This window comes from Balaenoptera musculus, chromosome 16 (genome assembly GCF_009873245.2).
Source record: "Balaenoptera musculus isolate JJ_BM4_2016_0621 chromosome 16, mBalMus1.pri.v3, whole genome shotgun sequence".
In the NCBI taxonomy this organism is placed as follows: domain Eukaryota; kingdom Metazoa; phylum Chordata; class Mammalia; order Artiodactyla; family Balaenopteridae; genus Balaenoptera; species Balaenoptera musculus.
The window spans coordinates 8,119,414-8,146,002 of record NC_045800.1 but is presented as its reverse complement, the minus strand read 5'-3'; the positions used below and the strand labels follow the sequence as shown (position 1 = coordinate 8,146,002).

The window sequence follows — 26,589 nt, the reverse complement described above, 5'->3', positions numbered from 1 at the left end:
GACTCCGCAAGAAGGGTGCCAGCTTCAACAGCTAAAAGCGTATTCAGAGCTGGGAGAAGACATGTCCCAGACTCCTGAAGGACTGACCCTAGGTAGAAGGGTCAGGAAGAAAGGCTGGCTTGATCCCGTCCAGCATGACGGGAGTGGCCCCGGCGGCAAAAGTCAAGGCTGGAGGGGGTGAGAGCTCCCTGGCTGGGTGAGGGCCAGCTGACCCTGATCCCCGCCCCCAGCCCTGAGTTTTGGTGCTGCCAACCCCCGTCCTGCGGAACCACCTCATTTTCTGACTCTCAAACCCTCCCAAACAGATGGGTGTTATATGTGGCCAGAACTGTTTCCAACAGCAATTCCAAATATAAGTCCAAAGACATTCCAGGCTCTGTGCTGCGGTTATTCTGAAGGCCGCCGGGGTGGCCCTGGGACGGTAGGCCTGCTCGCGGGGCTGAGGCGCCTTTTCTGTGCAGGGCAGAGGTCCCGGGACCCCAGCACTGCTGGGAAGGGGAGTGGGTGTGGCAGGGCCTCCCTCCACCTGCTGCCTCTGGAAGGAATCGCGTCTCATCCCAAGGGAACAGAGGAGTGGCCATCAGTGAGCTCGCAGGTCTCAACATGTAAAATCTTGGTGGTTACCCCAAGGTCACAGCTGAATTCACCCAACAGCGACAGGGCACTGCTCTGAGCCCAGGTGAGCAGAGACGGGTGTACGGCTCATCCGGAAAACAGGGGCAACCACTGCTCCGTGGGCCCCTCCTCCAGCCAGGCTCACTCGAGTGCTGTACAGGGTCAGCTCCCAGAATCCTCTTGGTGTCCACCCGCCGCGTGCCTGCTCGTGGCTACCGAGGGCTGCCCTCCCCCGGCCCTGTGCTCGGCACCGCGTGTGTATTCTCCTTCCCTGTTCATAACCAGCCTTTGAGATGTGCACTGTCGTTACCAGTCTTACAGAGCTTCCTAAGGTCACGCGGCCCAGGAAGCCTCAGGGCTGGCCCCAAACCAACCCAGGCCTGCCTGGCCCCAAAGCCCACTGACCCAACAGGACCTGGCCCAGCCTCACAGTTTAGGGATGGAGCCAAATCAGCAGCTGACTTGAGTGGGGCACTAGCCAGCGGATGTTCTGGGGGTTTTGTTTGTTTTTAAGGTTTTATTGTTTTAGGTGCAGAGTGATTTGGAAGCAAGAGTCAGTTCTGTTACGGAACTACTCAATAAGTTACAGGAGACTGAAAAGCAGTTACACGTGTAATAGAGCAGCAAACGTTCAGGATGAACAGGAGAAGCTGCACTTGCGCGACCGGGAAAAGCAAATGCGTTCACGGAGCACCGCACTGGGCATCTAGAAATCACAGCAACGACGAACAGAGGTTCAGGTACCTGTCACAATTTCCGTCCTCACTTCCTGATCTTTCATCACTTGGCTAAGCTACTATTCATTGGTCACCGCAAATAGCTCATTCGATTTTACCCGTTTGGCTCTGAGAGGACAAGGTACATGTTGATCGGCCTTCCCTCAAGGTGGGGCCCCTGCAGGTTCCAGCTCGTGCGTTACTGGTTCGGTGAGACCACCCCCTGCGGCGGGTTTCTCCTGCTTTTGTGATATTTTTGTTCATACCACGTTTAAATTGAGAGATGATCCACACACTGTAAAATTCACCCTTTTAAAGTGAACGATGTAGTAGTTTTTAGTAAATGCACAAACTTGTGCAAACACCAGCATCACCTAATTCCAGAACATTTTCATCACCCCAAAGGGACTGATGACTTTCACCTGTCAGTCCCCAGAGGGCCTGGGTCAGAAGTCGCTCGGATCCCCCAGCCCATGAGGCCCACAGAAGCTCGAGCCTCAGGGTCAGGTCCGCCCAGCCAAGTGCAGGCCGTCGGAGGCCTGGAGCTTTGCCATCTCTCCTGGCTTCCGCTCACCCCTCGGCCGCCTCAGGGAGCCGTGCTTGGAGGAAAGACCCGGGGCAGGTGCTGAAGCTGTGGACGGCTGGGGGCGGCCACGGCTGCTGGATGGGCTCACCCCAGGCCACGCTCGCCCCGGCCTCCCCGTGCTCCCAGAGCACCTGCCGGCCAGCCACGTACGTGTGAAAGGTCACATTTCATCACCAGCAGCCCCGCAGCGTGGGCTCACTCACATCTTCTAATCCACCCCCCCGTGAGAGAGCACAGGATTCCGCGGCTGTGGAGGGTCACGTACACGTGGTTACCAAAGTGACAGCCGGAGCAGCCCGACATTACTCTCCATTTGCTGGCATCCATATCCAAATCACTGACCGATCACTTCCCGACCTCCGATACGGTGTCATCAGTAATGATTACATTTATTTACCCTACAGGAAAAAGCACCCTTTAATGTAGCTGGGAAGGAGGCCCTTTCGTCCACTGAATCACACACCGTGAACATATCTCATCACGAGGAACAGTGAAGCAGGACTGCCCAGAGTAGCTTATTTGGAGGAAATGTCTAGAGTCACCCAGGCTGTGCCTGGGGGTGACACTGATGAAGCTCATTTTCTGCCAGAGAAGAACATACAGGTTTGGGCCTAAAAAGGTCCAAAGGGATGCAAAGCTTCCAGTTCATGCGGGCTGCCTGGGCCAGGTCTTCTGCTCCCCTTGAGCACGAGAGGGGTTCTGGGTCCCCCCCCCATTTCTCCCTGAACATCCAGTCACGGGGCCTTGGTGAACATCCACAGATGGAGGCAATGCCAACATCCTCTCTACCTACGAGCCCGGTATGGCTCACAAAGCACTTTCACTTGATGCGCCCGTGATCCCGATACCAGGTGTCTCTACAGGTGAGGAAAGGCAGGCGCACAGAGGATGGGTGGGGTACCCCTGGGTAAGGCAGCAGCGAAGCCAGACCTAGATCCCCAGGTGGCAGACCTCATTGCAGAGCGATGGCCACCACTCCCCGGGCTGGCCGGGCCGTGACATGGGCCGCCTTCACTCATCAGCCCCGCACTCTGGGTAGCAGAGGTCCCTGAACTCCACCTGGCGGCCCAGAGTCAGCGCTCCGTGCCCGCATCACCTTCCAATCTCTGCAGACTGAGGACAGCGGGCTCTTCTTCCCAGTGCTCCCCAGCACACAGAACCTCCCTCTGCAAACCATCCATGTGGGAATACTCAGGTCTGCCAATGACTTTGTAAACACTTCCCCAAAAAACAAACAGCGTTCCACACACAGGAGTTTTCAGCACGATGGTTTTTCTCCCACCAACAACAAGATGTGGTCCCTCCCCAGGCGGTCACTCCTGAACGGCTTTCAGAGAACAGGGTGAGTGGCCCCAGCCCGGGCCCGGCCAGCTCCCCCTCCCTGCCCTGGGCGGCTCACAGCGCAGCTCTATCAAAGTGACCTCACACCACTTTTAGGGCCCATACAAAGGTGTGTCAGTGACACGCAGACAGGCAGTTTTTGAGAAGCAAAATGCCTGAATTCACCAGGAAATTAACAAGCAGCTTAGGACGCTCCGCAACAGTCTTCCTCAAGACCGCTGCCTTAGGATCCCTAATCCTCCAAGGTCTTAAAGCGGGAAAAGGGAAGAGAGCAGGACCTGGGTGGGGTGGGGGGGACCAGAAATTGATCTGTAGCTGTTGTCACGACCTTTATACTCCAACGCCCCTACACCCCACAACTCCATCTCTTGCCCACAGGGGAGCTCTCCTAATCTCCCTTTGAGATAGTTTACATTAAAAATCAATCTGTCGGTGCTAAGGAACAGTCTGCTTTTTAATCCTCGTGCAAATCTGTTATAGAGAAAACATCTCACGGCCTTGGAGTGCCAGAGCTCCTCTTCTGCCTGAGAACTTGTCTCTGGCACTAAATCGGTGCTTCCAGAGACCTGGAGAAGTCGGGCTGTTTGGAGAAGGTTTTCGGCACCTGCTGAGTCACAACAGAGATTCTCGTCCGGAGTCAGAGGTCCACAGCAATTCAGAAGCTTCAATCCGGCTCAGCTCCCGCCTACGAGACCTGGTTATTGCCCTGGGTCAGCATCCTGATGTCACTGATATGGAGATAAGTGAATGAGCGGAGTCCAGGCTTAGGTACCTACACAGCCTGGCATCCTTACTGCTCACAGAACTTTGCAAAAGTGGGGAGCCATCCTGCTCATGGCTCGCAGTTCAGTCCCTTCACTGAAAAGCCCTGCCCCACCCGAGGTTAAACCTCCCCAGGTCAGACACAGCCAACGGCTGGTGGGTGGGAGATGCCTCACGGAAGGGCCATCTCAGCTGCACAGCTCCCCATGGGGTTGGCTGAGACCTCTGTTGTGACCCCTCCCTCTGCCAGTCCTGCCCTGTCGCCCCTCACAGGGGTCGTCCCGAAAGCACTCATAAACCCCCTGCACACAAAATGCTGTCTCAGAGTCTGCATCCCACTAACTGACCTACGATGGAGGTGGAAAGCTTGGATCCTCGGTTAGACTGACATGGGATTGAATCCCAGTCTGGCCACTTATTAACCAGGTGACGGTGGATAGGTGACTTAACCCCACTGAGCCCACACACCTCACCTGCGACGCATCATGACAGCCCTCTCACCTGCTTGCAAAGTTCAAAGGAGGCGATGCCCGAAAAGGGCTTAGCACAGAGCCAGGGTGGAGTAAGTGATCAATTAATGCTAGGTTCCCACCCCTCCACTGGATGAAGACTCCAGGAGGGCAGACAGGAAGGCCTTTGCTCTCCAATCTATGCAGTGCATCTAGCATACCAAGGGTGCTCAATAAATGTCTCATGAGTACATAAGTGCTCAATTTGGTTATTGTTATTATTTGCCACTAATGTGGCCTAACAATAATAGCTAATAATTATATAATATTTACCATTTGCCCAGCACTGTTTAAACATGCTACACATATTAAGTCATTTAATTCTCACAACTCTAGAGGTAGGACTATTTTCCCCCATTTCACCGATGAGGAAATGAGGCACAGAGAGGTTGAGTAACTTGCCCAAGGTCACACAGCCAGTGAGTGGCAGAGCTGGGGTTCAAATACAGACCATCTGGTCCCTGAGGCTGTCTCTCTACCACAATGATCCTGGGTCCTTGTTCACCACCCACACATCCCACCAGCCACTCTGGAGATGGAGTGAAATTCATGAAAGGTTCAAGGTTCTAGTCCAAAGGTTCATCCCCACTCATTACTCTCTGTTTGAATGACCAACGGTACATAAATGGATGCATTTCATTTAGAGCCTCATTCCTTCCATTCCTAGTTTATCACCATAAGTAGAATAATTCTTTAACCAGCCCAGTGAGTTGTTAGAAGAAATCAGTTTATAAAAGCAGAGGAAGAAAAAAACTCCTTAGGTTCCAAGGCTCAAAACATTTGGGTCAAAATCAAGTTCTACTCTTAATGGACCTGAGTTCTCCTCCCTTCTGACTTACCTTCATTAACCGTGAAAACCAAAGGCTCCTGAGGTGGTCATTTCCGTGCGTTGTGGTAAGACTACACCCAGAATTAAGACCAAGATACAGAGACGGTGAAGTCCATGACCGATGGCGCAGGACCACTCGCCAAACGCCTTTTGAATGAACTACATTGGAGATAACCACCTCTGCATTAAAAGTCAACCTCTATCAACCCCCTCACAAATGAAGAGACAGGAGGCCAGTGTGAGCACTGTTGAAAAGAAGTCTTTTCCACTTAAGCACTGAACTAAATGAAGGAAAATCCTGCTTGTAATTGGTGGCTTCTTTTTAATTAACTGGGCCAATTTAGCCTAGTTAATTAAAATTAATTAACTTGAATTTTAAAGTGTCGTTATCTCTAACATAGAGAAACTTGCAACAGGAATTCTTGGCTGGCCCTTTTGGCCCTAAGAACCATCCCATCCGCTTTCCACTATTCTCTCTTCCCCTCCAGAAAAATAAATGGACTTGCTGTTTACAACCTCCTCTGGAAACTTTAAAGTGATTGATTTGATTTTGCTTACAATTCCAACATTTTCAAACCCTCTGCCTTTGATCAATTATAGAAATAAAGGCTAAATGTCAATCTAAAACTAGAAATAAAGGTTTCTCCACACTCCTCTCCGAGCCTATCTGTAGAAGGAAAGAACAATTTGGTCCAATCCCACTGGCAGCAAGCAACTCAGGGAATCTCCCACTGCAGAAGTGCAAGGTCACGGAATGACTGAAGTGGCTAACGGCATAGGACCCAGTTAGACTAATAGGAACTTGGGTCCCAAGTATTTGTTTCTTCAAGAGTGACCTAACCACCCAGAATTTATCATCCTTTCTGGTTGGGATGGGAAATAAGCCAGTCGCTTCAGACAGGCCATGAGTCACGGGGTTCAAAAAAGAAGAAATTCCTATTGTTACATACTTTTATAAATGTTTAAAAAGCAATAGAACAGCTGCTACTGTCGGTAACCCACACAGAAAATACACACATGCACACAAACTCCCCTATGTGGGTGCGGGCCCTGCCACTACACATGGTGCTACACTGGTACTTGCTCTTCTTCCGGCTGTAAGGGTGTGCTTTCCTGGAGGAACAGAGAGCAGCAAGGGCAAAGGAGGTGTGCGAGGTAACTTCCTTTTTAAAAAAAAATTTATTTATTTATTTATTTATTTGGCTGCGCCAGGTCTCAGTTGCGGCATGCAGGATCTTTTAGTTGCGGCATGTGGGATCTTATAGTTGCGGCACATGGGATCTAATTCCCTGACCAGGGATCGAACCCGGGCCCCCTGCATTGGGATCGTGGAGTCTTAGCCACTGGACCACCAGGGAAGTCCCGGGAGGTAACTTCTAAGATGGTCCCCAAGAGCCTCACTTCTTGGTATTCACTCCCTGTAATCTCCTTCCCTTGACTATGGCCTGGACTTCGTGACTTGCTTCTCATCAAGAGAACGTGGCAAAGGTGATGGGCTGTCACTCTCGTGCTCAGATTACCAAAGATGAAGGCTTCCAACTTGGTAGCAGCTCTCTCCTTTGCTGGATCTGATGGAGCAAGCAACCTCTGATGTTGGTGAGGCCCAGTGGCAAGGTACTGAGGGCAGCCTCTAGCCGACAGCCAGTAAAGAACGGTGGCCCTCCTTCCAACAGCTCTTGAGGAACTGAATTCTGCTAACAACCACACGAGCTTGAAAGCAGATCCTTACCCAGTCAAGCCTTCGGATGAGGTCCTGCCCTGGTGACACATTGACTGCAACCTTGGGAGAGACCCTGAAGTAGAGGATCCAGGAAAGCTGTGCCAGGTTCTGACCCACAGAAGATAGTGTGAGATAGTAAGTGTGTTGTTTTAAGCAGCCAAGTTTCTGGGTGATTTGTTACGCAGCAATAGATGACAAATACAGTAGGCAACCCCACGACTGGGTCAGCTTCCTGATGAGGCTGTCACCATGGCAACCTGCCCTTCTCCTTGGTACCATCACATGCATCTTGAGAGTCAATGTCTCACTTTCCTGACAAAGTGCAGCTCCTGGAGGACAGGCACCTACCCATGTCTGCTCAGCACCAAGCACGGTGCCCAGCATGTGACTGGGAATCGATGAACATTTTAACTGATGAACTCTTTCTGTTAAGTGAGCACCAGGAAGGTAAGAACCTTCAGTTCCTGGTATAAATAGAGTATTTGTTCCTTAAAAAAAAAAAAAAAGGAAACAAGAGTACACCATCTTGGGCCCGAGAGCCTTCTAAAAGGGGGACTTTGGGCTGGGGTCTGAGAGGAGAGTCAGGCAGGTCCAGCCCCCCACTCAGTGTCTGAACCCAGGCAGCATGACGACCCTACCTATTAAAAGCTCGCCTTTATGGTGCGTGTGTCCTCAGAGGTGGAATCAGGACTGCGGGGAGAAAGGGACACACTCAGGGAAGCTGGCCCCGCTCTCCAAGAGAACACACGGTCCTTCCCTTTGTGCTCTCCGTTCTACCTACTCAGAACACTCCTTCCCCTTGACCACCTTGCTACTCTGTTCACTTGGCAAACTCTTACTCAGCCCTCAAAACCCCGCCTGGCCTCAGCTCCTCCAGAACGGCCTTTCTGGACCCCCGACTAGGAGCTCCTTCCCTCTTTGGTGCCACACTTCGCCCTCCCTCCCTACCCAGGCTGAACTGCAGACAGTAACGACCACGGCCACACCTGTGAGCGCCCCATCCCCAAGGCTCCCACCTCTGTGCCCAGGGAGTGACAGAGGCTGAAGTTTCACCCTCTTGGCCCTCTGGAGTCAAGGCAGTGTGACCTCCCACAGAAGGAGGAACCGGGAGATGTGACAGGAAGACACTGGGCGAGCAGCGAGCACCCCCAAGAGAGAATGTTCTGGCCTTGTGAACTGCAGCAGGGGCGGCCCAGGGGCGGGGGGGGGGCATGGCAGAGCAGCTGTGAAAACACCTCAGTGGGCAGCGTGGGGTCACTTAGTCACCAGGCCTTTCAAGGCTGACGGTTATGTAATCATGTCCACACAAGAGCATGGCTGGTTTGTGTCAAGTGTTCTCAAGCCGAGGGGGACCAGCCCACGCCCTGAGCAGAAGGGCCAAATTCCTGCCTCCCGAGGTATGGGAACTAGCAGGCAGGACGTGGCGAGCTGCTCTGAGGTCAGGGCTGCCTCATCAGCAGAGCGGATGGATCCCCCGAGGCTGGAGGATATGCAGAGGGCAGAGAGGAACCGCGTGCAGCATCGAGACAGGCCCCACGGTGCGACACAGGAGGGCTGCAGGGGTGGAGACGGAGCAAGGGCCATCCAGCTCTCTGGCCAGATGACTGTGGTGCCCGGGGGCCATTCGGAGACGCCACGAGGGGGACAAGGAGGTAAATCGACAATTCGAAATGAAAGAAGCAAGATGTAAGACTGCATATTCACACAGCTGCACACCACACGTGCGCACGCATACACACACACACACACACACACACTACACTTATCTACAAAGATAAGTACTTTGGAAGAAACTAAGCAAAATAAAAATAATGACTATCTGGGTCATTACAGGTGTTTTTAAAATTGTCATCATCAGCAAGGCTACGAGGCCAGGAATGTATGCCATCCAAGGAAGGAACTGAGGGGTATTAGTGTCCTAGGGCTGCTGTAACACTACCACAAACTTGTGGCTTATTACAGCAGGAATTTATTCTCTCACAGTTCTGAAAGCCAGAAGTCTGAAATCCAGGTGTCAGCAGGGCCGGTTCGCTCTGGGGCTTCTGAGGAGAATCTGTTCTGGGCCTGTGTCCCACTGCTGGGGCTGCCGGCCTCCCCGGGCAGCCTCGGCTTCTGGCAGAATCACTCCAACCTCTGCCTGCGTCCTCACACGTTTCCCCCCTGTGTCTGCAGGTCTCGGTGTCCAAATGTTCTCTTCTCATAAGGACACCAGCTCTTGGATTAGGGCCCACCCTCATCCAGTGTGACCTCATCTTAACCTGAGTCCGTCAGCAAAGACCCTATTTCCAAACAAGGTCACGCTCACATACATCTTTGTGGGCGAGGGTGTAATTAATTAATTAAACCCGTAACAAGAGGCATTTAGCTCAAAGGAAAATAAGACACAGGGCCGTGGCCACCGTCTTCAATATCTGGCAGGCTCTCCCATTTAGAAGGATTAGACATGGTCTGCGTAGGGAAGAAATGGGTCTGAAGTGTCGATGCTCCCAAAAGACAGACTTGGGCTCAAAACAGGAAGGATGCTCTCTCAGAGCTGTCTAAGCGGGACTGGCCATCCTGGGTGGGGAACTCCTGGACCACACTGGAGCCTCTTATCTCTGGTGTAGGGGTACTGGTTGGGGCGGGGGCGGGGGGGAGGGGCGGACTAAATGATTTTAAGGTCCTGGCAGCCCTAATACTCTGCCATCCACACAGGCGTCGTCACTGACCTCAGCATCACCCAGTGCCGGCCTGGCCACCCTCAGACAGCCCTCGGTTCAATACCGTGCTGGCCTGGCCTCATTCACACCGGGCAGCCCCTGTTCTCTACAACAAAGCAGCTCTGTCTGTCGTTTTCTGCCTTTTGGTGTCTCAAGGAAAGGTGGAGCTTGCACATTCAGAGCCAACAGGATAAAGGCATCAATCAGGTCGGGAGACAAGGAATTCTAGGAGTTAAACCCTGCAGAGAACCTCGATATCCCCGAAACTAAGGGCATTTTTCATGGCCGGACATCACCCAAGGGGCATGTCCCGAGGTCAGACCGGCCGAGGCTGAAGGCCCAGAGACCAGGGTCAAAATGGCTAAGAAAAAAATCCTCGGTTTGTTTAGATGCAGTGACGATTGCCCCAAGAATAATGTTTACATAAGAAATAGCAGTGACATTGCAAGTTAAGCTTGTTTATTTTTTAAAAAAAAGAAGCAGCAGCAGCAGCAAAATCTTGTTTGTGATGAGAAGGAAGACTGTTCTGCAGAACTGCCTTTTCTTTTCCCAAAACGAAAAATCTACACTGCTCACCTCTCCACGGGGTCCCTGAGCATGACGATCAGCTTTGCGTCTGGCTGAAAGGCGTGGATGAAGTCCTGGGTCAGAAAGGGGGGCTCACCATCCGTGCTGTTGTCGTAGAAGAATGTCCAGGCATTGTTATCCCACATGGTGGAGGCGCTGGCCTCCCCTGGAAACAGAAAACGAGTGAGCAGTGCTGAGTTACGGGCTCCCACAGAGCAGCCTGAACCAGGGGCCAACCCTGGCTGTGATGCTTTCTTAAATAGGTGCGAGCGGGTGAGCTGGTCTGCCACGCTGGCAGACGGGGCTCCGGGAAAAGGAGGCTGATGGCCACCCCTGCCGCCGTGTCACCCCCTCCCCTCCAGGACCTCCTTCTGGAGATCAAGGTGATCCACCCTCCTCCTCCCAGCTCCTCTCTCCACGATGTGCCAAGAAACCTCTACTAGCATCTGGCCTCCCAATTTCACGATGTTTAACTTTGCTAACGGTGCGTAGCTCTGTGGCCTTCTAAGGGCCCGCTGAGATTGTCCTCGATGGTTCCCTTCAGAAAGTGTCAGGGATGAAGGAGAAGTTCGGGGATCCGAACTTCCGGATTAATAATTTTGCTCCTTGAAATTGCTGTGGTGGCCTTTTTCGCTGATCATTTACCTTTCTCCCTCTCAACGACGGTTATTGCTTCCGGCATTGTTTTTATCCTCATTTCTCATTAGGAAACTGCATGCAATCTGCATCAATCTTCCCTTGAAATCACAAGGGTCAGTCCCAGTGCACACGCTAAGACCAAACGAGAGGAAGGCTTTGCGGGAAGGCTCATGGGACCTCGGTCCTGCGTGCCCACCCACCCCGTCACCCTGCACGCAGGGGGCATTCACTCAGTGCTGACTGCGTGAACAGGAAGCTGGTTCTAGCCCCTGCTGGATCACAGTCTGTGTGAATGAAGCATGATAACGTTAAACACACATTCTAGGACGGGCGGAGGCCAAGACACAGACATTTCAACATTTCTATCTCAGATAACTGAACCAATTCCCTGACTTTTTTTTTTCAGGACAGTCTTCAGAGATTTAGAAAGAAAAACAAATCAATTAATTATACATTCGATTTCCCAACATGGTACATGGGACTATATGATACATCTCCAAGTCACTTAATTCAGTGAAAACCTGAGCCAAAAGACTAAGTCTCTTTGATCAGTGGTGAGCATATCACTGTAATGCAGAGTGTTAGCAGGGCCTTATTTATTCTGTTGGATGTGCAATCGTGTCCAGGTAAGCATTACTATTCTGATCTTTCTTTCTATTTTAAGAGATAATACCATAGAATACAGAAAAAACAAGTCAATCAGAAGTCCTTTGAAAATTCTACTCACAATGAATAAGGGAATATTAGGACAAGGGAAGTATCTAAAACTAAGTTGGCACAAATTTTATCAGTCCCATAAATGAACTGGTTCTATGCTTGTCCATCCACCCGTCCATCTATCCATCCTTCCTTCATTCATCCTTCATCCATCCAGGCAGAAAGCTCTGATTTGGTGTCTAATATGTGCCCGGCACTATGCTTGGCATTGGGGATAGATGTCGGAAACAAGACAAACAATCCCCTTCCCTCTCAAACCTTACAATCTAGGGGAAGATCAATAATTCAATAAACAATCAGAGCCCCATGTGAGCACTCTGACAGGGCAGAGCCGGGTGGCCATGAGAGCAGAGACAGGGGCCTTTCTCTGCGCTGGGGAAAGGCTCTCTGGCCTTTCCCCAGCCCAGAGAACCCAGCCACTTGAGTCCTTCATGACTCCAGCCATTAGCCCAGACCATTAAGAAAAGGCCCTCTCTGACCCATCGGCCAAGATGAAAAAAGACCAGTATGCTTCTACCAAGGATCTAACGAAAGAAGCTGAAGCAGAGTTAGATCACATTTCAGGGCTGGGAGGAGCCCAGAACTGATCTGGTCCAACAAGCCCATTTTACAGATGAGCAGACTGAGTTCACGAACACAGAGACCGACTTGTCACATGGCACAGAGCTGCCTGGTGGCACGATCAGAGCTGGATGCCAGCTTTCCATCTACCGTAAAACTCAATAAACTCTGCTTCAGGCAAACGTCAGAGCAGTAGATATATTCCTTAGTTTTCATTTCTAAATCCAGAAGTAAATAAAATTAGGAAACCAAACTAAAGCCTTCCTTTTTCATTCATTATCTTAGGCTCTATTTCCTGACCCTAGGATGCATATTTTTAGCTCTTTCCTAAGAACATGAGATTTTCCCAGAGGCATATGGTATGGGAGTCACAGTCAAATATTAATTAAGATTTGTAATTTGGGGTGTTAGAATTCAAGGCTGCAAGAAAATAGCTAGTAGCCAGTTCACACTGGGTGAGAGGGTGTGATCTCATCCGGCTCCTAGGACTTGATTTCTTTGAGTTAAAAATAAATAAATAAATTGGGGCTTAGGCATGTAAGCCTGTCCCCCTGGATATGGGAGTTAAGTAAAGATCCATCTTTCAAATGGTTGATTACAATTCCTTTTAGTCATTAATATAGTCACCGAATTTGGAGAATCAAAATATAACAGATTTAGGAGAATAAAAAAATAGATCACTGCCTCAGGTAATCAATTTAAGCAAAATATGTGATTCGATTTCTCCCTTTCAGAGGTGTAAGTGGATAAATGTCTTCTCCTAAGCTGAATCCAATAGAGAGAGTGAATAGATATGTTTTCTATAAAACACTCTTGTAAATTTTTAAAAAATGACTATTAATCAAACCACCTCATTTTGAATGTCTAAAGGCATTAGCCTGACAAGGCCTAAGCTTTCTCAACAGCAATTAGTCACCCACGATGCAATAGGGTGGCATCTATTTCAGGAGAGGCCACCTCCGTCTTTGCAGGGTCCCAGCGGCCAGGGAGTACAAAAGCCACAAGAATTAAACTGATGACTCACTGGTTCATTTTACATTCATGATCCCCCAACCAAACTTACTCAGGTGGGTGTATCATGAAAAGAAATCAAGCATGCAAGCTTAATTCAAGTAAAAGCAAAGAAATGGCAACTTCTTCAAAAAGCCAGTTCAGGTATGCTTGAGTCTCCACAGAACTAGACAGTCTACTAAACATTTGTGCTTTATTGAAGTTGCACGAGCACTATGAACATCTTACGCGGGGGTGAGAGTGATGGCTAGCGGGGAAGCGCATGCTCAGCAGCTGCCGGCAGGCATCATGCAAATGCTCGCAGGTGCAGTGAAGCCCGGCCTGGCCCAGGGCAGAAGCAGGGGGGCCCTCGCGGGAGTTACACGGAAGCCATACCGATAATGATTCTATTCATCTTGCTCTGTTCCTTCGCAGAGCTGGCCTGCAGTCCTTGATGAATCTGGTGTGCAGCCAGGTCAAAGAGGTCCAGATAATCTTCCACGGGATAGCGGTCCCGCAGACCATCTCTCAGGCGGACTATTCCTACAAGAACCAGGAAGCAGGAGTTAGGACAAAGCTGCCACGGCTGGGCTGATGGCTGCCGGGGAGTGACCACGGGGGGGTGGAAAGGTCCAAGGGCCCAGCTGCAGCAGCCAAGGCTCAGCCCAAGGAGCTGCAAGAGAGGGAGGGGCGTCTGTGAATGGGCCGTGATCTTTTAACCCACGTGCACTTCGAGGGGTGGAATGCACCACCATTAAGCTGCAAGGTAGCCACTGAAAGGCTGGCATGCCTGTTCAAGAACTATAATCGAGTCTACTTGGAGGGACAGAGAGTTTGGGGCTGGTTAATATGTGCACCAGGTGAGGCCCCCCAGGGGCGGGGCAGCAATGGTGTCAGGATCCACACACTGGATCAAAAGAAAAGGCAGCCCATCGGAGGGCCAGCATCCTTGGAAGCTCAGATGAGTCTTCTTCACCAGGTCCGACCAGCACCTTCCTGAGGTTCTATTCCATCAAGCAGTCTGTCCATCTGTCCAAACAATAAGGGGAATCGATGGTCCCTGGACGGACACCTGGGTTATTCTGGCATCAGCCACATGCAGCCTAAATTTTGCCCTTGCCTCAGAAGTGGGTACATTTCACTTGAAAATGTACTGACAACACGCTGCCCTAAACCACAGCCACCAAGGTTAATGGAAAGTGGAGAGAGAGCATCTGGGGCAAAACAGCAAGAGGTTCAAGGTGACACTGGAGCTCAGAATCCAGAGGCCCACATGCCCCTGTGCCTCTCTCTCCTCTGCCAGTGGGAACCTGGTTTTCACGGGGGAAAATGGTGAGCTGTGTAGGGGAGGCCGCTCTTCAGACGAGTAGAGAAACCCTGGCTCCCACAGCTGCCCTTGCCAAGCACAAAAGACACATTTACGCTTCTGTTCACTCCAGGAGGAACATCAAAGGGATTAAGTCAAATGTTTGTCGGGAAACACATTAAGAGTTGGTCTCAACTTAGGCTGTACTAAGAAAAACTTTCAAAATTCCCTTCCAAGCAACCTAGGTCCTTTGCACAGAAACCACCCTCGAGGGCTTCCCGAACTTTGGCATTTGTCATCCCTTAGCTCCAGTGACCAAACGTCTCCTGGCAGAAGGGAAAAGGTTAAGGAGAGGAAACAGTGACCCAAGGGCAGACGGGTGGCTCCAGCAGAAAGCAGCCTGCATGCCAACCCCGTGGGAAAGGGGTGGGGTGCTGTGAGCAGGGTCTCCCAGAATTATCTCCCTGGGGCTTTCATTCTGACCCTGCGCAGCCGAAGGGTCAGGTCAGAGAAAAGAAGCCCGAAGCAGCTCAGTGACAGGCTCAGAGCCCTGGGATGGACCAGCAGGAAGCGGAAACCCCGCTCATGCAGCCATCTTTCTTTCTCCTGCCACCTCCGGGGGTGGGCGTGTGGGTGCTGGGCTCTAGCAGGAACAGCACGGAGCTGGGAGCTGGATGGACAGCCCCCGACAGACGTCCACCCGGCCAACTCACCACTCCCGGGTGCTGCGTGTGCCCTTCCGAACAAGAAGAGCTGCCCCCTTTCCCTCGCCCTACACACCGCCGGCGCTCCGTACATGCTCAGCGGGTGGTCGGGAGCTGGGTGCTCGGTCCTGCTGGATGTCTCCCTGGGGATCCCTAAACCAGAGAATTGTCTGATCTCTGCATCTCGGCGTGTTTTCTCATCTCCCCGCCCTGCATCCCTCCTACGGCCTCGCACAGCCCTGCTCGGCTCAGTCTCAGGGCTCCCACGCCAACCCTGACCGTGACCCTGAACCTGACGGTGACCCCTGATCCCGACCCTGACGTGCGCGTAAGGAGCAACTGGATGAAGGCGGCAGATGCCCTGGGCTTGGTGAGAGACCCCCACGTGCACCCTCGCCGCGGGGACCGGGGCCCGCGCTGGCACGCACCGAAGCGCTTCCGGGTCCACCAGTGCGGCTCCTTGATGGCGGAGAACTTCACTTCCGGGTGCAGCCGCAGGCGGTCGTAGAGGTCGGTGGTGCCGCACTTGGGCTGCCCGATGATGTAGAAGCGCGGCAGGCAGCGGAGGCGGAAGTGCTTGCCGTGCGCGTGCGACAGGTGGCCCCAGAAGGCCCTGCGCAGGGCGTCGAAGGTGGCGCGGAAGCGCTTGGAGTAGAGCACGTAGGAGTTGGTCAGGTAGGGGTCGGTGGTGTTCCTCCCCGTGAACTCCTCGTACCAACAGGGGCTCTTACTGTTGGGGAGGAATTTGTGCGGGATGACTGAAAACATCTGCAATCAAAAAGACAAAAAGGGGGAGAGACGCACCGAGGGGAAAACATTAGCACAAGCACATTCTGTCCACAGTATGATCCTGTCCTGAGACTTATTACAGCGTTCACATTGGAAGTATTATTGGATGATGACTAAATACTAAAACAAAGCAAAACTTGGTAAACAGCCAATGACATGCTTTTCCTTAACCCCAAATAAAAATAATATTTGGAGAGAATGAAAATAAAAGTTCAATCAAAATCCATTCTACCATGATTTATCTTGCACACACACACACACGCACACACACACACAGCAATCTAACTAAATTAAAGAGTTGGAACTTTTGACTATGTAGTTGGATATTTAAATGGCCGTTAGAGGCAAACACCGTGATTAGGACAGACTAGAAACAAGATGACGGTGATCTACAAAAGCAACTTTAACTGCCAGGGCCACATTTCAAGCAAAAAGTCCCGGAAAGGAATTTTTAGGAGGGGCGTCCTTCAACATTGCTTGCTGCGCCATTCAGTACAGAATTCCCTTCTCTGGGCTAACAGCGTGGACACAGACCTCCCAGTGAACTCTCATCCATGAGGCTGTCAAATTACCATTGCTACACTTGAGAAATTTTTGGTTGTTTTCTTCCCAAAGGTGGTGACAGGAAAGGAAGCAGCAATTTTTTAAGAATCAGTCCACAGAGATAAGCACCAGGCTACTCACGTGCAATTCCTGCTTCTTGAGATCTTCCACGTCTGGGAGCTGTCTGGTTGTGAACTCAATCCTGGCTGCGATGCTGTTGATAATTAATTTAATGCTTGGATAGTCCTTCACGTACGAAATATTATTTACAGAGGGCTGGTGATGATGCTCTTTTGTGTCACTCGGATTTTCACCGTCCATCAAGCTGGGATTGCTGGGGAGGGCTCCGTAATGGAAAGGCGATGAGATCAGAAGCTCTTGGTGGACCCCAGAAAGGATGTAAGAAGCCATCACCAACGTCATTATTATCAATCCAAAAACGAGGCTGCATCGCTTCCCCTTCTTGAAGCGCAAAAACCCACTCCAGCTCTCATTCCCTTCAGCCCTCACTTCGAGAACGGCAAGCAAGTTCATCTGCTTACCGTCCACGCGAAACACAATTTTGTTTTCTCCTTTGCACATGGGGCACTCCTGGCGACTGTGATGGGGGCCTCCTCGGCAGCTGACCTGCTGTGTGTGTGCTTCGTCGGGCAACAGCTGGATGCAGCAATTAATGCAGTGCCTCATCGTAATGCCCTTGGACTGCTGGCCCGCCGAGCCATGGGCGAGCCCCCAAGGAGTCCGGATGCCTGCAAGTCGTGCTGGAAAACTTCAAGGATGTCTCGTGATCACATAAGATGGTGGAAAGGCACGAGCAACAGAAACAAATATAAAAATGGTCAGGCGCTAAAACACCAGAGAATGAGGAAGCGCGTTCTTTGGTTCGACTCCGAAAGACAACACGAATGATCTCCAATTGTCATGGTCTGTAAGAGCCACTGCAATCCTGGAAAAAGCCACAAGGTCGGGAGCAATTCTTCCTGTCCTTCAGGTTTTTCCCATGGCACCAAATGAAGTGGAGGAGTTCTCACTGGAGAACATGGGAACACCCAAGGGATGAGAAGAGCTCATGGCCTCAGTGACGGATGGATTGGTGCACCATCCACACAGAGTCCATGAAGATTTCTTCTTTTACAGCCTGTGTTCCTTTGCAATGTTTCCTCTTCAAAATCTTTAAGATGTCAGATTACCTAAACAATAAAGAAAAGAGGTTTTATTACATTATGCGATGATAGCAATAACCCTGGGACCATCTTCCAAGGAGAGACGTTCACGCTTCTTTTCCACTTCTCAATTTTAGCCAAGCCAGCTGGGTCACAAGCAAGTTACAGAAAACCATATAGGATAAAGGGAGAGGTTTCGGGTCTTTGGTGCTTGGCTTTGGAGTTCAGTCTCTGCCTCCAAATGTGGCCCCAACACCAGCGCCACCAGCAACATATTAAACACCTCCTACTTTGCACAGCCCACATATTCTGTAATGCCTTTGCCTTGACACATCTAAGTGACTGGATCCCCCTATCCCAGGACTTGCAGTCATTCTCAGATTCATGCACAGTCAGTGACTATGAATTTGAGGGATGAATTGAAATATCAGTGCTGTTAAGTCAACAAAAAATCCAAGAAGGAGGATGTTTAGGGTGGGAGCAGGCAGAGAAAATGGTTTTCACTCTCCCAGTAGCACCAATAGTCTCTTAACCTAGAGCTAACATTTATTACTAGTTTAGGATGCAAAAGTTAATGAAAATTTAGAAACACTGAAATGATTCTCTCCTTCAGTAGAATGTATCATATTAAAAAAATTTTTTGACTTTAAGTAATTAAGCAATTAAATCCAACGTGCAGTATTCCCCTGAGCAACAGAACACTTTAGACCCTAAAACAATTTTTCACTTTCATCATCCTGGGGAAAACATGATTCTTCAAAATCCATTAATAGACTCCTGCGGTTATAAAATGTATTGTTGCCCAAATGACACTTCTTTGTGGATGTTGTAAAAAGAGCAAAAAAGGAGACCTACTTAGTTTCCAGCAGTGGTAGAACAATGTTAACTAGCTAGCTATGTGACTTTGAGCCAGCCATATAACCTCTCTGAGCTCTGGTTTCCTCACCCGTCAAATTTAGATAAAAAGTACCACCCTTTCAAGTGTGTAACAAGTACTATATCAGCTAAGGCATGTGAAGACTTTGCATAATGCCTACACATACTTAGCACCCCATAAAAGGTAGATAACATGAATAATAATAGCATCATCAATGACTATTACTCTTATGTTTTTTTTTTAATTTATTTATTTATTTTTGGCTGTGTTGGGTCTTCGTTTCTGTGCGAGGGCTTTCTCTAGTTGTGGCAAGCGGGGGCCACTCTTCATCACGGTGCACGGGCCTCTCACTATCGCGGCCTCTCTTGTTGCGGAGCACAGGCTCCAGACGCGCAGGCTCAGTAGTTGTGGCTCACGGGCTCAGTTGCTCCGCGGCATGTGGGATCTTCCCAGACCAGGGCTTGAACCCGTGTCCCCTGCATTAGCAGGCAGATTCTCAACCACTGCGCCACCAGGGAAGCCCTACTCTTATGTTTTTAATTGTCAATGAATGCCAAGAACATCTGAAGTGGAATCAAGGATGGGTGATCCCATCCCATTATTTTTCCTTAGCACCTGAGAATTACCCAAGGGTGGCAGACTCACCTCCAATTCTGCATACACACACCCCTCCAACAATCCTAGAGGAGGTGATATTAACTAACCCTGCGTTAAGCCCCCTCTCATATTGGCTGAAAGGCTGAACAATCAGAACTCACCAGCAGAAATATTCCCTTCCCTTGGACCGAAAGGCCCATGTTTTGTCAAAACACAATGACCAAGAAAGAGCCAAGCAGTTTCCTAAAATGTCTTCCACAAAATGTCCTGCGTGTTGTCGATAGGTCTTCAGTGCTTAAATTACCTGGAGAAAAGGTGAGATGGACCAAACTACACAGACTTCTTTAGAGTAGGACTTTTCACAGGAGAAGAATATAACACACAACGTTTCCAAAACATAATTGGCCAAAGAACTCTCACTACTGTCTCAAGTAAGCAGTTTGAGGAATGCCAGTGAGTAAAGGCTGAGATGTGGGTCAGAGCAGTTCTGAGAAGCGCAGAGAAGCAGGGGCTGTGGGAGGGTTCGGCCCCGGAACCAGGCCAGCACCTCGGGCTCCGCCACCTGCTCATCCCAGAGAGCAGTGGGAGGGATGTGTCGGGAACCTCAAGGCTCAAACCTCTGCCCCCAACTTGTTCAACCACCCCTGACCCATCACTGGGTACAAACAATTCTCCCCAACAGAAGAAACAGCAGGGCAAGCTCCCCTGCTTGGAAACCCCCTCACTAGGCCAGGAAAACATTTTCCACATGCCAAAAACAAGGCCAAGTGGGGTTAAAATGAGGCCCCAACCAGCATCGCAGCGGGGAGCCAGTCGCACCCTTCTGTCTCTCTGGCTACAGGAGGTCTAATTCAATTTTTTTCCAAACATGGTCTTTGAAGCCCCAAGACAAGAATGTACAAAATCTGGACCCAACAGGATGGGCAAAACATTCCTCAACAAGAACAAAGGTTTCCTTTGACAAGCAAAATAAACAAATAGACCTGAGTAGGCAGGGACGCTGACAGTCTCAACCGAGAGGCCTGGGACGTGGTGTCAACCGAGAGGCCTGGGACATGGTGAGCCAGAGGATTTGTCCCCTGGGCAGGCTGCACCCTCCAGCCAGACCTCCCACTCCACGTCTCACTTTTTAAATGTAAAACGGGGAGCAGAGAACTGGGGAGACAATTCCAGATGCCTTAAGGGCCTCAAAGAAACACTCTCCTATAATTCATTCATTCGTCCCTTCTGTGATTCACCAGATCCCTTCTGAAGGCAGATTGTGCACTGGGCACTGCCCAAGATGCAGGTCCAGGTGTGGAGGCCTGAAACCAGGATGTGATGGGAGGTGTGATGTCATAAAAAATACGTATTTGGTCTTTGTCCCCAGTTCCTGGCGCAGAGCTTCTAAAACCCTTGGAACCCTTGGATAGGGGTGACAGGGACAGCACATTTTGTTATTCATAACAAGCCCCTTTCAGCCACTATTGCTGGGGCCCCCAGACAGCTTCAGGATGGGGCTGGTAGCCAGAAAGACCAAACCTTGATTAGAAGCTTGGAACTTTCAGCCCTGCCTCTCCAACCTCCAGGAAAGGGAGAAGGGCTGGAGATTGAGTTAATCACCAATGGCCAAAGATTTAATCACTCGTGCCTACACAGTGGAACCTCCATAAAACCCCCTAAATGACAGGATTCCGAGAGCTTTCTAGTTGGTGAGCCCATGGCAGTGCTGGGCGGGTGGTGCAGGCAGAGAGGGCATGGAAGGTCCAAGACCCTCCCCGCAGACTGCCCCGTGCATCTCCTCCATCTGGCTGTTCTTGTATCATCTCCTTTGTAATAGTCAGTAAGGCACTTTCCTGAGTTCTGTGCGTCATTTTGGCAAATTGTGGAACCTGAGGAGGGGGCTGTGGGAACCTCTGAATTTGCAGCCAAAGGACAGAAGTGTAGGTAGCCTGGGGACCCAAGACTTGTGACTGGGGCCTGAAGTGGGGGCAGTCTCAGAGGACTGAGCCCTTGACCCGTGAAGTCTGTGCTAATTCCAGGGAGTTACTGTAAGAATTCAACTGAATTGTAGGACACCCAGGTGGTGTCTGAAGAGTTGGAGATTTTATTGGTGTGGGAAAAAACCCCGGGAGTGCTCTCTTAGAGGAAAAAAATGTAAAACTATCTTACACTTACAAATTCCATCAAAACATATGGCCAGCATATAGTACGTCAAATACTTGATTAAAAACAACAGCCAGGGCTTCCCTGGTGGCGCAGTGGTTGAGAATCCGCCTGCCAATGCAGGGGACGCGGGTTCGAGCCCTGGTCCGGGAAGATCCCACATGCCGCAGAGCAACTAAGCCCGTGCACCACAGCTACTGATCCTACGCTCTAGAGCCCGCAAGCCACAACTACTGAAGCCCGCGTGCCTAGAGACCGTGCTCCACAACAAGAGAAGCCACTGCAATGAGAAGCCCACGCTCCGCAGCAAGGACCCGACACAGCCAAGAATAAAAAATAAATAAATAAATTTATTAAATAAATAAATAAAAATAAAAACAACAGCCATATAACCAGGTGAATACATTGCTGTGAGCCTTTGTAAGTGTAGGACCTGGAGCGTGGAGGCTTCCAGGCCACCCTTGTCAGCCTCGACGGCAATGGTGCAGGAGTGACCATGACAGGGAGGGCTTTTCTCCACCTGGAGTTTGTATTCCACCAGGAGTTAGGGGCTGCAGGGCAACAGACAATAAAAAGTCACAAATGAATAACATCATCTCAGATGCTAATAAAGGGTAGGAAGAAAATATAAAGGGAGAAAACAAGGAAACCCTTGAACGGGAGCTCTCAATGCCACACCAGGGCCGGATAATTCTTTGTTGTCAGGGGCTGTTCTGTACACTTAGGATGTTTAACAGCATCCCTGGCTTCCACCCCCGGGGAGAGCTGATGCCTTAGAGGAAGTGGAGATAGAGTAGACAGGATGGCCAGGGAAGACCTAATTCAGGAGGGGACCTCTGAATGATGAGAAGGAAGCCAGCTATGTGGAGATCAGGGAAGTAAAGACCCCATGAAGAAGAGAAGCTGGAGATCAAAGCCCATGGGGACCACCAGGAGAGCAGACCGCTGGGCTATGGGGCAGGTGTGGGCGAGGGAAACGGATGGGAGAAAAGGCAGGGACCAGACTCTGGAAGGCCTGGAAGGCTGGGTCAGGGCTAGGATTTGTCCAAACACAAAGAGTATTTGTATTTGTCCAAATACATAGATGCACACTATGTATGGTTTCAAAAAGATCTTTAAAATAATTATAACTATGAGCTAACATCACTCGGTGAAGAAAAATCAAATTCATGTGACTGGATTGAAAGGAAAATGGGTTGCCCCTTTTTTCCTGGATTGGCCTTTTCCACATGCCACAAATTATCCCAAGAACAGTCATTCCGAAACCTAACACTCAGGTTATTCTTTCTTAAGAAATAAGCCGTGGATATCACTGCACTTCGCCTGTCTGGAATGTCCACATTTTGGTGCCAGTGGACTCAGATGAGACAGGACCCTTGGCGCTCCCATTCAGGTATTAAACCAGAGTTGGCAGGTATACATTTCAGTGAGATTGCTCCCCAGCCTGGGCTCAGTACGGTGCCCTGTGGATGCAGGCTGTAATTGTGGGAACCTAGTACCACTGTAAGAGATCACATAACTGGTCCCAAAATAGAAAGCATTCAATTACCCAGCCCTGGCTAGGATGGCCCCTGTTAACCTATGCACCCCGAACATCATTAGCAAGCCGTTTATAACAAAACTGTAATCGAGAGACCCAGATATACCACTTCAGATTAAGTAATTGAATGCCCCCTCAGTGTAAGATCGATAGAGGGCATCCAATTTCACCCTAGGAAAAACTTATTAAATTATTGTAGCTCTAAGCTGATATGGCAGAAGAAAGATGTACAAAACTTCCAAAGAAATCTGGGTGAATTTAAATAAATAGCTTCATTTAGGTAGAACATTTATATCTGCCCTCTGGGAGTAGAGAGGAAAAAAATAGCTAATTACATTATTTTACTTTAATGTTTTAAAGAAAAAAAATTGATGGGTCTCAATTAACCTTTACTAAAACACAAAGCCTTCTTCTGATTAGTATGTCTAACCACTGACATTTCTCTTTGGGCTATGCATATGGAAATAAGTTTTTTTCAAGGAATATTAATCAGCAAGTGGCAAAAGGAACATCTTTCACATTTAGCTCAAAGATATTCTAAGTTTGTCACTGGGACTGAGACGAAAGCTAACAAGACTGGAGGGTTCTGGACAAACAACAGATGATCAGCTTCAATCTCATACCTGGATTTTATGCCTTTGACCACATCACAGTCAGTGAACAAAATAAAGCTACATTCCTCAATTAACACTCATTGGCCGATAGCACAGTGGGAAGAATACAGTCAGCAGTCACGTGGGCCAGGATGCTCAAGTTGTGTCCACCCAGTGACTGCAGACAAGTCCCTTAAGTGATCTAGGCCTCTGTATTCTCAAAAGTCCTTGACGATAGTAACAGATCACATTTACACACACAGATCACGCTGGAGCCTGGGTGCTCAAGCAGGGTTACCCGGCTTTGACGTTGAGCAAGTCACTAAACCTCTCTCCTCCCGTTTCCTTGGATGGAAACTGGGAATAATCTTAGGGTCTGTATCATAGCACTGCTGTGAGCATTACACGAAACAATTCATGTCAAGTGCGTAGAAGTGTCTGGCTCACAGTAAGTGCTAAATAAATGTTAGTTATTATTATATATATACGTAGTCCTGGCCCACAATAAGTACTGGATAAGTAGCAGTTTATTACTATTTATGGCAGATTGCATTTTGGTTCTAGTTTCTTATCCCTCCCTATATTCACCACCTTCACCACATAAATGACTTTGCAGTTCCTCCGATCAAAGGAGCGGAATACTTTTCTCCAGCCTTTGGCTTGGGTTTGGAAACTGCTTTGGCCAGAAGAACGAGGCAGCAGTGATAGCAGGCCAGTCCCAAGTCCAGGCCGTAAGACGGGTCGAGTGTGTCCACCTACCCTCTGCACCTTTACCATCGCTGTGGGAAGAACGTGGCGGCTTGGCCAGGAGGAGGATGAGAGACACGTGGACCAGAGCCGCCTGGCTGAGCCCAGCCTGAAACAGCCAATACCCTACTGACCCCCAGCCAATCTCTACAGACATATGAGAAATAATAAACGGTTTCTGTTTTAAGTCACCGAGCCTTGTTTTGTTATGTGATAAAAGTTAACCGAAGTCAGATCCCAGGGAGAGGACCGGGGTTGGCGGCGTGAACACAGCCTGAAGGAGGCTAGTGCACCACAGCTAGCCGGGAGGGAGTCCAGGAAAAATTCTGGACCTGCCTAAGAGTCAAGAGACCATTGTTTTGGGTTGCACGAGGAGAGGGGATTCAGAGCACCGCCTAAATGAGCTCCAGAGACGGGCGTGAGCTGCGGCTATCAGCGCGGACCCCAGAGACGGGCATGAGACGCTAAGGCGGCTGCTGCCGCCACCAAGAAGCCTGTGTGTGAGCACAGGTCACTCTCCACACCGCCCCTCCCGGGAGCCTGTGCAGCCCGCCACCGCCAGGGTCCCGTGATCCAGGGACAACTTCCCCAGGAGAACACACGGCATGCCTCGGGCTGGTGCAACGTCACGACGCCTCTGACGCCGCGGGCTCGCCCCGCCTCCTCCGTACCCCTCCCTCCCCCCGGCCTGAGTGACCCAGAGCCCCCGAAGCAGCTGCTCCTTTAACCCCGTCCTGTCTGAGCGGGAACAGACGCCCTCAGGCGACCTACACGCAGAGATGGGGCCAAATCCAAAGCTGAACCCCAGGAGCTGTGTGAACAAAGAAGAGAAAGGGAAATCTCTCCCAGCAGCCTCAGGAGCAGCGATTAAATCTCCACAATCAACTTGATGTACCCTGAATCTGTGGAATACCTGAATAGACAAAGAATCATCCCAAAATTGAGGCGGTGGACATTGGGAGCAACTGTAGACTTGGGGTTTACTTTCTGCGTCTAATTTGTTTCTGGTTTTATGTTTATCTTAGTTTAGTATTTAGAGTTTATTATCATTGGTAGATTTGTTTATCGATTTGGTTGCTCTCTTCCTTTTATATATATATATTTTTTTTCCTTTTCTCTTTTTGTGAGTGTGTATGTGTATGCTTCTTTGTGTGATTTTGTCTGTATAGCTTTGCTATAACCATTTGTCCTAGGGTTCTGTCTGTCCTTTTTTTTTTAAAAAAAATATAGTTTTTAGCACTTGTTATCATTGGTGGATTTGTTTTTTGGTTTGGTTGCTGTCTTCTTTCTTTCTTTTTCTTTTTTTATTACTTTTTAATTTTTTTATTTTTTAAATTTTTTATTTTAATAACTTTACTTTCTCTTCCTTCCTTCCTTCCTTCCCTTCTTTCTTTTTCTTCTCCCTTTTCTTCTGAGCCATGTGGCTGACAGGGTCTTGGTGCTCCAGCCAGGTGTCAGGCCTCTGCCTCTGACATGGGAGAGCCAAGTTCAGGACATTGGTCGACCAGAGACCTCCTGGCTCCACATAATATCAAATGGCGAAACCTCTCCCAGAGATCTCCATCTCAACGATAAGACCCAGCTCCACTCAATGACCAGCAAGCTACAGTGCTGGGCACCCCATGCCAAACAACTAGCAAGACAGGAACACAACCCCACCCATTAGCAGAGAGGCTGCCTAAAATCATAATGAGGTCACAGACACCCCAAAACACACCACCGGACGTAGTCCTGCCCACCAAAAAGACAAGATCCAGCCTCATCCACAGAACACAGGCACCAGTCCCCTCCACCAGGAAGCCTACATAACCCACTGAACCAACCTTACTCACTGGGGGCAGACACCAAAAACAATGGGAACTATGAACCTGCAGACTGCGAAAAGGAGACCCCAAACATAGTACGTTAAGCAAAATGAGAAGACAGAGAAACACACAGCAGATGAAGGAGCAAGATAAAACCCACCAGACCAAGTAAATGAAGAGGAAATAGGCAGTCTACCTGAAAAAGAATTCAGAGTAATGATAGTAAAGATGATCCAAAATCTTGGAAATAGAATGGAGAAAATACAAGAAACGTTTAACACGGACCTAGAAGAACTAAAGAGCAAACAAACAATGAACAACACAATAAATGAAATTAAAAATTCTCTAGGAGGAATCAATAGCAGAATAACTGAGGCAGAAGAAAGGATAAGTGACCTGGAAGATAAAACAGTGGAAATAACAACCTCAGAGCAGAATAAAGAAAAAAGAATGAAAAGAATTGAGGACAGTCTCAGAGACCACTGGGACAACATTAAACACACCAACATTCGAATTATACGGGTCCCAG

General features: G+C 49.6%; 1 protein-coding gene across 2 annotated transcripts in view; it reads right to left on the bottom strand.

Moving 5' to 3' along the window:
• Positions 1–26,589, bottom strand: part of CHST15 (carbohydrate sulfotransferase 15) — an 83,909-nt gene that overhangs the window by 15,730 nt on the left and 41,590 nt on the right. For both annotated transcript variants that reach the window (XM_036829392.1, XM_036829394.1), the window contains exons 2-5: positions 16,735–17,783; positions 15,690–16,029; positions 13,648–13,794; positions 10,354–10,510 (exon numbers count right to left, since the gene is read on the bottom strand). In XM_036829392.1, the coding sequence (XP_036685287.1) occupies positions 10,354–10,510; positions 13,648–13,794; positions 15,690–16,029; positions 16,735–17,280 (1,190 nt within the window). In that variant the 5' untranslated portion in view covers positions 17,281–17,783. The remainder of the gene's footprint in view (positions 1–10,353; positions 10,511–13,647; positions 13,795–15,689; positions 16,030–16,734; positions 17,784–26,589) is intronic.